The 10,601-nt window shown below is 40.4% G+C and overlaps 1 protein-coding gene across 2 annotated transcripts in view; it reads left to right on the top strand.

Moving 5' to 3' along the window:
* Positions 1-262: 262 nt before the first annotated feature.
* PPP1R13B (protein phosphatase 1 regulatory subunit 13B) overlaps positions 263-10,601 on the top strand; it is an 84,798-nt gene continuing 74,459 nt past the window's right edge. The window contains exon 1 of one of the 2 annotated variants that reach the window (XM_044436989.1): positions 263-411. In XM_044436989.1, the coding sequence (XP_044292924.1) occupies positions 403-411 (9 nt within the window). In that variant the 5' untranslated portion in view covers positions 263-402. Of the gene's footprint in view, positions 412-7,655; positions 7,704-10,601 lie in introns of those variants that run through there. The other variant, XM_044436990.1, reaches the window with a different exon arrangement.

The following is a 10,601-nucleotide window of genomic DNA, read 5'->3' as shown; positions in this document are numbered from 1 at the left end:
GTTCCAAGCGCAGTGGGAGTGCCCCTCCCCCGTGCTCTGCCGCTCGACCAATCGGGAGGAGGCGGCGTTAACCCCTGGCAGGGCCGCGCGCACGGGAGCTGTGGAGAAACTCTGAGGAGAAGAGAGGAGGACGAGGCGGCGGCGCGGAGGCGGCGGCCGTGGCTGGACTTGCCTCTGTCGTCGGCGCTACCACCGCCGTCGTCCGGGTGGCGACGAGGGAAGCGAGGAGGCGTGGAAGAGGGCCTCGGAGCCGGGCGCCACCGTCGCCGCCGCCTCCTTCTCCTCTTCGGCCTGAGAGCGGCAGCGCAGCCAGGCCTCGTCCGCGGTCACCGCGGGTCCCCTTCCTTCGTTCTCTCAGAGCCGGGCGGCCCGGCTTGACGGACCTGGGAGGCAGAGCCAGAGATGATGCCGGTGAGCAACGCTGAGGGGAGTCCGCTAGGGAGGAGGGAGAGAGCATGTAGGCTCTGTGTGTGTGGCGGTGGGCAAGGTGGCGATAATTTTTGCCCGTCCCGTGTATGGCGGAGGAAAAGGGCTCTCAGAGACCGCTGCCACAGCCGCGGCGATCACAGGTCTTTTCCTCCCATTCCTCTTGGGCAGATCCTGATCCGATTAGAATACGGTATGGGAAGCGCGGGAAGTGAGGTGGGTAGGAAGCGAGATCACACATCCCACGGGTGGTGCTGCGTACCGAACAGAGCCGGGGCTCAGGCCCGCAGACCCCCCACATTTTTACATGTTGATTTCTGTACACGCTTCTGTGGGTGTGTATGTGCCTGCAAAGAACCCTGTCTGCTTAAGGGCACCCCATCTGTAAAAAAAAAAAAAAGAATTTATGGACAGGAGAGAGGAGGACATTTGATTTCAAGGAAAAAATCGCGGCAGGGGCAGCAGGAGGTGAAGTACATGTGGGAAAAAGCCGTCCAATGGGGGAGAGGTCAAATGCAGCAGAGATCAGTTGGGGCCCCTGCATCTTTATTTCAGCGAGCGCCCATGGATGGTCGAGTGGTCGGTCACCGGGCTCCCAGAGACGCAGTACTCCAAATGAAAGATTTGGGGTTGCGGCCCTAGTCGGCCTCCCCCAACACCACTTCTGCTGATTCTATTAGAGTAGCTTATAGGAAGCGGGAGGGGGGGGAGGAGATGGCATATCCTGCTTTTCCCTCCCCTTGAAAAGCATCAAAACACATGCACGTAAAGCCACTCTAGGAAAGGTTCCTGTCAAACCTCTTCTACGGCCTTTTTTCTCGCTCTTAGTGGTGTGCTGCAGAACTGGATGTGTAACAGGGCTAGGCTGCTGGAACTTTTCCTGTAGCTGACAGGGTTGGAGCTTTGCTTTTGCTGGAGACAGGAAAGGCTTACACCCCACTCAGTCTTAAAAATATTGTTTATAGTGTCTAAGTTCTTTCATCTTCCAATCCTCAAGATGTTCTGTCAGCTTGGAAGGAGAATTTAGGTTGCCCCTTCAGAAAAAAACAAAAACCTTAATTACTGGTTATTGCTAATAGTGGCTTTTTGGGCTTATGCGTTTTGGTTTATTACGAAAAGATTCGTTTAACCTCTATTATGGTTAATGGAATGCTGAGCCTTTAAAAATTGAATTGATTCGTTTGCTTAAGCTGTTGTGGTGTTGGTATAATCAGATGAGGAAATTGAGATGTGTTTATGTTTTCTGGCCTTTCATCGGGCATAGTGGGCATAGTCGTGTGTGAGTCTTTCCCTCTGCATATGCATCAAAGAGGCACCCTGAGTTGCAAATTGAAAGACACTCATAAGCTGTAATCTTATGCATATTTGTCCCATTGAATGAAGTGGGGCTTGCACACTCGTCCTTTAGCCCTATGTATACTTGTTGAGGGCTTGCTAAGTCCTATTGAATATAGTTGAATTTGTATTGAGTAAAATATGCATAAGACAATGGATGAGTTCCTCTTCTGCTTGCTGATTTATTTATTTATTTTATACTATAATCTGTTCTCATGGAGGTGCATGTATATTCCCCTCAGCATAAATTGCTTTGCTATTTTGACCTTTATTGTACTGGTAAGATATTTTTATTTAAAGGTAGTTGTTTCTTGGATGATGTGGTCTCAGTGTTGCAATTTTATTTTTGTGGGGCTTATTTATAACTTATAAATTGCTTTATAAGATTGTTTTACTGAATTGCTTGCAACGTGTGAAAGAAAATGCTCCAGGAATTTTAAAAATTTCAAAATAATTTGTCCAAAAATAAGGAAAGAGTGATAGTCCCTGAGATACTTAGCTATATTAAAGCAATATAATACTTGAATGTGAATAAGCATTGAGCTGGAGTGTGTTATATTTATTGTTCATGCTCGAAAGAATGCAGGAAGCAGTATAAATGAGATTCCTCTGTGTGTGTGTGTGTGTGTGTGTGTGTGTGTAAGACAATGTATAGTTTAAAATGGGAACTAGAAAAGGATCCTTTCAGTAGAAATAGTAAGACAAATTACTTTTTTTAAACTTTCCCACACAGATAAAAGCAAATACTTGAGTACAAAGTTTGTGTATTAAACTGGCAAAAATAGAGACATTAGAATTGATTTACATACCTCTGAAATAGAATATATTTACATGTAACCTTACTGACAATAACTTAAGGCCATTAAGCACTTCCTAGAGTATCTGATAACTTCATGGCCCTTTCCTAGTATAATGTTCCTGTGAAGGTGTGTGAATTAGATGTAGTTATTTTGAAAATGTGTTCATACAAGATTTTTGCTGTCAAACATATATAATCCTAGATTATAAATATAAGGTGAGTGTATATTTGATTGAAAGGTAGCTGTAAAACAGGCATAGTTGGTTTTATGGGCATAGCATGCAACTATATTTTGCATTGCCTGAGCACTGTATGGACTGTATGAATTTTTAGGAACAATTTGTAAGACAGTGACTTTGTTTTTTTTTTAAAAACTTGTTTTATAACGTTTATAACATTTATTAGTTAATATCTATATTTTAGGTTCATTTCATTCCTATACTCTTTCTTGTGATTATATGAGACCACATTTATATTGGTGATTATTATATTCAGTGTTACTTCAGTGGTCTTTAAACATTTGTAGCAATGATCAGTAATGTCAATGCACTTACTTTTGAATCTGCATTTTCAGTTACACTGTATTTAATTCAAGTAATAGATTACATTTGCTTTTCTTGCAGACCATATGGTAAAGATTTTATTCTGTCATAATGCAGAAAACTGCTTAGTAAACTTGAAACTGTTATAATGAAATTCAGTCCTGATTACCTCAGTTCTAGGCTTCAGTATGAATGGCAGTCATATAGAGAGGTTTTTAGTTGTTCAATAGCCTAACTTTTTGAATGTGAGCTGAGTATGACTATAGTTAGTTTGACCACAATAGTTTTGAGCCTATGGTAGCAATCCACAAACCACATAAAATGATTTAATCCCATTGAAGTTGCTTTAGCTGAGCTTCATTAAGCACTTAACACTGGCCACTATCCTCACATACCACACTCGCTAGGGCTAATCCACATATGTACATGTATTTCTTGCATTGTCACATAGAATACTGAAGTGGCATATACTGCCTAGAAGAAAACAAACTATTTTGAAGGAAGAGTTCATCTGGAGCCTCTCTACTGTCCCACATCTGCATCAGGAACCCACAGGGATATTTCAGGCTGACGCTGGGCTTCACTCCACCAGCCATAGCCTTTTCCAGCTTACCCCCCTCTGCTATTCAGTACTCTCCAATCGCTTACCATCCTGCTTCTTACATCTTTGGTACTAGAGGATTTGCATAGGGTAAGATGCTGGAGGATTGCTAAGGGGAAAACAAAGCTGTAATGTATCTTTCATGTGGTGAAAAGGCTACTGAGAGCATCTGGAATGGAGCTCTAGGGGAGGGAAGCCCAAAGGAATTGCCCAATCCTGTCCTGATTTTTTTTCCCATTTATTGGGCTTAGGCAGGATGGGAGAATATTAGAGCAGAATGAATTCTTCCCTCCCTCCCTACACCAGTTGGATGATGCATATGTTGATGTTCAGCTGCCTTTTAGGGTGTGTGTGTATGACTTTCACTTGTTCAGAATATGACCTCTTTGTTTCCTGTTCCTTCTTTTTTTGGAGGTACATTGTCTAGGATTACATATTTGGGGGAGCCAGTCATTCTTAAGTAGGAAGGGAATTATGGATGATGCAGTTTTGCAAGCACTAATAGTATAAATTGTGTGGCAGTCATTAAATCATAAGACTTTCAGAACACAAACAATTTGGATATAAAGCCTTCTAATTGAAGAAGTTAATTTCTGGGAAAGTATTTTGAAGAAATATTTGTGAGTCTTCTCAGAACCATAGGTATTGGTAACATGGTGCCCATAGTAAACTGTCATCCACCAAGACTCCCATCTGTGCCTGTCACCTTCCTCACCCACCCATCTCACACATCTCTGTCAGCCCTTGCCCCACTATTTCCCATCATAAGCACCTACTGCCTCCCTCCCTGATGCTATAAGTGCCAAACATCTAACTAGGCAGTTGTGAGATCCAGAGACTTCTGTTGTCTGTTCTCCCAGTCTCCTGGCTTCCTGCTTAGTGTTTTGGTGCAGCAACATGAGCACAGAAGTAGACAGCAGCAGGAGGGAATCCTTGGCAATGGTTGGGGAAGGTATGAATGTCTGTGTGTCAGGGGTGGGGGGAAGCACTGAGGAAGGTACATAGGAGAGAAGTGAGAAAGTCAGAGAGCAAGGAAAGTAAGAACCCAGAGAGGAAGTTGAGAACACAAGAAAAGTGAATATGTCAAATGTGTCTTTAGACCTCCAGAATACGTAGCCTGGGTAAGTTGCTTATCCCTGGCATAGATTCGGGTATTTGTGTTTTATTGATTTGTATTTATACAGAGTTAGGATTAAACATCAACATCTGTTCCTATTGTACTGTCGTGTCAAGAATGGAATGCATAGTAAGGAAGTAGAGATGAAGAGCAAGGCTATGCTCAGTGGTTCTGTGGGAGAAAATTGACATGTAATTTGGGCATTGCTATTTGGACAAAAGCTGTCTCTGGGTACAGACATTGGAGCTGCTGGGGTGACAGCAAGGTTTGCTTGCATCCCAGTAGAATTCTTAGAATCTTGGAATCTTCCCCTTTATTTTCTCAGTGTAAGCAAATGGGTTTGTTCTTGTTACAGGAAACTAAAGCCTTTTACTTGGAAAAGTATTATGGTGATGGATGGGTGGAACCAGTACTTTTGGCATTGTCCCCATAAGAGACCACACTGGGTAGGCCATGTCACCATATGAACCTCACCTAGTATAATGACAGGTATCACATTAGTTTGGAGAACTAGTTTTTATATGGGTATATATGCATTTGTCACACACCAGTATTTCCACTTTGTCATGTTAGGTTATGACAAATGGAATATGTTACAGCTGTGTACAAAATAGTCACATTCACAAAGTCTCCTTCCCTCCTATCTCTTTTCACCGTTTTACAAAGTTTTTGAAATTTAAATTTCTGTATTTGTGCATTCAGCAACAGTATCTTAACAATATTGAAACAGTTTCTAAAATTATAGTATTATAATAATGAGAAAAGGAAATAAAGGGTAGCATCCAATGTTGGCACGACGCTATGCTGATGACCTTCATTGTCAAATTGCCACATTTCCCTTTGCCTAGCACGTACTAGTAATGTTATGCTCATGTTAGTTTGTGCTAGTAATGCAAAGGTTCAAAGTAAGTAAACTGATAATTCATATCTTCAGTGTTTTTCCTAAAGCTATTTTATGTTGACCTCAAACTATTTAAATGGCATTAAGCTGCTGCTGCTGTTGTTAATTTCATTTCTGTACTGCCTACCAGCTGAAGGTCTCACAGCAGATGCAATAAATCTATAAATGCAATAAAGCATAGTATAAAATTACAGTATGCAAAATTTAAAAGTTTAAACAACTAAAAAACATGGACATATTTTATTTATTTATCGATTTATAACCTGTCTTTTTTCCTACAAAGGGCTCAAGGCAGCTTATATCTCCTCCATCTTATCCTCACAACAACAATTCTGTGAGGTAGGTTGGGCTGAGAGTCTGTGACTGGCCCAAAGTCACCCAGTTGGCTCCATGGCTGAGCAGGAACTAGAACCCAGATCGTCTGAGTCCCAGTCCCATGGTCTTAACCACTACACTACACCACATATGCAATTAAATGCCTGGGAGTACAGGGCAGTCTTAGCCTAGCACCACAAAGATGACAGTGTTGGGGAGATTAGAATTCTGGTGCATTGTTTTCATGTCCCCAATCCATGTGTGGGACATGGGGACCTCATGAGAAGGTTGTGTGAGGAATAGGAGCTTGCAAAGTGATAGCATAGTGCTGCTGCACAAGACATCCTGACAATTGGCCAGATGGTGCTTGAAATGGACAAGTGGTGGGTAGGTGGGTTATTGGCTGGGCATTGAGGAGCACATGCCAGGAGGGAGGACTGGGCTTGCAGGTGCAGCCAATGAACTCACTGTCTGCTGGCAACTCAGCTGTTCCTCAGGGAATGACGCAGCAGAAAATGGTGGCTGCCTTCAAACTCTCTGGCCAAAATGGGACAATTTGTAGAAAAACATTGTAACCAGCTTTGCACATAACAAGAAGCCACGCTGAAATGTGAAAACCTTAAAATAAACTTTAGTCCATGGTGATTCATGATAACCAGTTGTGCCATGTTTCACCATGCTTCTGGTACTCACACATAACAACAAGCAATCAGCAGAATAGCTTCTTGTTAATGAGTGAATACAGCTACTGTGAACAGTGGAACAGTGGTGTTCAGGATCCAACATAAAGGTTTACAATATCTCAAACATCAGTGTCCCAAAAAGTGACAAAAGACTCCACTTTCCTATAAAAATTTCTTCCTAACTCATTTCTCTAATTCTCACTACCATATTTGTTAATTTGATTATAAACAGTGTATCCCAAATTCTGCTAATCCTTCATCAAGGAATGTTTTCTTTCTGTTTTCCCTAAGGTTGTAACAGCCTTACAGGATGCAGGAAGCGCAACTATTTCAATATTTTCCATGAGGATTACACCCTTGACATAACAAAACCATTAACTAATCCAATGATAGTTCAAACTCATTATATTTTTCATTTCTTTTAAGGCCAAGGTCTGCTAACTTTTATTTTTAAGACATGGGCAAAAAATAAGATGTCTGTATGGTTGAGCCACATCCCTACAGTGGTTATCTCTGTGTAGGTTCTAATTCATATGGTGAGAATGAAATTCCATCAATGTAGTAATTTCTAAAAGGTTACTTTGAAATTCGCAATGCTACTTCTGCAGAATATTTCCAAATCGATTTCCATTCTCATGATTTGGAACGATGCTCAGGCTTACTGATAACTTTGGTTGGTATGCCAATGTCGCTCATGCAGAAGCTATCTTCTCCCACCTATTATTATCTTTTTCATTCACTGCTCCTTTGTTTGTTTCTGAGAGTTTCAAAAGTATGCAGTTGAGATTAATTTTTTAAAAAACGAAGTCTGAGAAAATTGCATAATTGTGTGTGGGTGTGATTTTAAGTTTTTATTTTATTTTTGGTCATTTGCTCTTGCAGCTGTCTGATATGTGTTGTTTTTCCTGGTCAATTTTCTTTCTTGTTTCAGCTGAAAGAGGAGAAAAGGCAGTAGAGTAGATAACACACTTGGAAGTTGACAAGGTAAGGTAGCATATGAGCTAATTTACGATTCTGACCAGGGCCCAATTGATGGAGGAAAGGAAGTTGCTTCAGAAGGAATAGGGGACACTATCTCCCATGTATGCCTCTCAGATTTAAGTGTTGTACTGATACTTTTCAATGGCCTTCAACATTTCAACACTTCCCATAATATTTAATTTTAATTTAATTTTAAAACATTTATATGCCACCTGTCTTGCCAATGGCATCCCTAGGCAGCTAATATCTGGCTAGAATAAGAATGGGAAAGTTTTAGCTGCTTTGCTTTTTGGCTCCCTTTTGGAGCAGCGACTGAAGTTCCCTGATAGTTTGTTTAAAAAAAACCCCAAACCAAAACCTCAGAAGGTGACTACAATGGAGCAGTTACTGCTGTATTCTGTTATTTCTCAGCCTTTCTATTGGTGCATATTTCCCCTTCATTTATTTCAAAGCATTTAAATATTGTATTTTTAAGACCTTGGCCAGGCAAGGCTGTACATATTGGACAGTGGTAAGCTCCTCCTCCCCAGATACAGACACATCACTGTAATTTTATGGGGCCAATTGTTTCTGTTTTATTTGGAGGGCGGTGAACAAGTGACAGTCATTCTAAAGTGCTGTTTGGACATCATTGGATGGACTGTCCTGGCTATCTAGATCAGTTAGTTCCAAGGTTCTGACAGAAACACAAATACCAATAAAATAAGAGGCTGCCTCATTGTTTCAACCATTATGGACAAAGGTGTGTGGTATTGTTACAGAGTTTTCTGACTTCTTGACATACTAAAATAAGGAGGAAATGGAAATTATCTTGGCAACTTCTAGTACTTGGGTGTAGGCTACCAGTTTTTGCAGTTATGGTTGCTTGCTGAGCCTGATCTCCTCTTTTGCTTTGAACAGGATGATGTACAGACATTGGCAAGTGAAGTATTTTATAGCATGGGAATAAACATAATCATTATGTCAAGTGGCTGTGAAAGGCATGGCAGTAGTGTCAGTCTATAAGGTTTGCAACCCTATTTGCAATCATAATTGAAAAATATGTCCACAAATTTGTTAGGAAAATAACAAATTTTAAGTTTTTGTTTTATTTTTGTAGCGAGAATAGAGACAATTAGTTAGCTTATGGTCTGACACAGCAAAGATAAGTGCACAAGTAAGATATCAGCCTGGTTAATGATAGGAGTAATCTGTGAATCTCTTGCTTGATAGCCATCCATATAATTAAATAGGGAAATAGTCTATCAGCACTGGGATGTAGGAACTTATACTATACAAACTATACTTAACTACTTCTAGGCTCAGAAGTTCACATTACCAGGCATCTCAAGCAGTTCTTGATCTGATATTCAGAGTATGGCACAAAAAAGCCTGTCCCAATGGGTAATTAAAGTCAAGGTAACTGTACAGCATGCAGGACAGCACAGCAGTTGAAGGCAAATGAAGGAAAGTGTAATGACCTGAACAAGCAAGAGCTAAACTAAACTGTGATCCAGGCAATAGCCTAGTGCAACAGTTCTCAGTTTTTTAGTTTTTTCCTCTTCTGCGGGCTACTTAAATTCCTTGGGAATTGCTGGTGGTCCTAGTGGACCACTTAAACTTTTTTTTCTTTTGGTTCTACAAATAGAAAAGCATGCATAAGTCATATTGTAGTAAGCATTTTCTTCTGTGCCATCATAGTTATTACAGCCAGCAGCATATTATTAACATAACAGGTCTAGGTCAGACTACTGAAAAGGGCCTGTTTAACTGGTAAATTTATAAGGAAAAAATAGTAGTCAACACCAGTGCCATGCTGTCAATGCCTTGTTAGCCTATTGGATACTTTGGCCCATGTCAGAACTGCCCTTGTTTTTGTTGTCAGAAAAAAGTAAGTCAAATACTGAACTGTCCCACAAAATAGGCCATCTTAATGGAGATTGCAGATGATTTATGGTTTATAGACACGATTTTGAAAACCTTTGAATCTGGTGCACTCTGAAAGTATTTATAGCTAGGTGGGTTCAGCAAATCATGTTTTGTCCAAAATCCATGCTGTTCCTTTAGCATACTATTTTATGGTATTGAGTAGGTAATTGCATGCGGCATCTACATGCAACCTAGAAGGTCCCATCTCTTTGTTGTTTACCATGTGGTATAAGTCAGGAATTTAGGCTTGTCTCTCTTCCAATAAGCAAGTGTTGGAATGCAGGGTTGAATTCAGGATCTTTAGGTGCTCCCTCTCGCAATGGGAATGACCAAGCAGCAGGGTTTTTTTTTAAAAAGAATCCTAGATCATCATTATATGTGAATTGTCCCATTATTTCAGGTATGCAGAGGTAGATGAAATTCAAGTGACCTAAGAGTGAGATAACAAGTAAGGTTGAACAGCTGAAAAATTCGTACCTTGGTAGACAAGGCTTGCTAGTTCATAGTAACAGTTCTGAACAACCATTGAAACATAAAATGTGCTTGTTTATGTATTCAAGGCTTTAAGGCTGAAGATTACTTCCTGTAGTTAATTGTTATAGAAGTAATTTAAAAAATTGTTCTGTGGTACCTCCCTGCTGTTAAATAATAACCAATGGATTTATGCTTTCTGTACTTTTTGAGAGCCAAAAGAGATTCAGAATTTATATATGGTATATTTATATTTAGGGAATGACATAACAATGGAGTTGGACCTGTGACGCCATTCCATGAAGGTATTATGTTTAAAATAGCCATCTCCATGGTTACCAACCTTCAGTTCTAATTTTGTAGACTGTTTCTACAGTGAGTGTACTAACTAGCATTTGGACTCAGAACCAATAACATTTTTCATTTAGGGTGATTGCTGACATGCTTTGTTGAAGGCACTAGTGTAAATGTCTCAAACTATTGCTTAAATTAACCATTAAATCCATCTCAACATGTATCTCT

Source organism: Varanus komodoensis, unplaced genomic scaffold (genome assembly GCF_004798865.1).
Source record: "Varanus komodoensis strain SLA01 unplaced genomic scaffold, ASM479886v1 scaffold3, whole genome shotgun sequence".
Classification (NCBI taxonomy): Eukaryota; Metazoa; Chordata; class Lepidosauria; order Squamata; family Varanidae; genus Varanus; species Varanus komodoensis.
The sequence above is the reverse complement of the archived record's forward strand: the minus strand, read 5'-3'. Positions and strand labels throughout refer to the sequence as shown.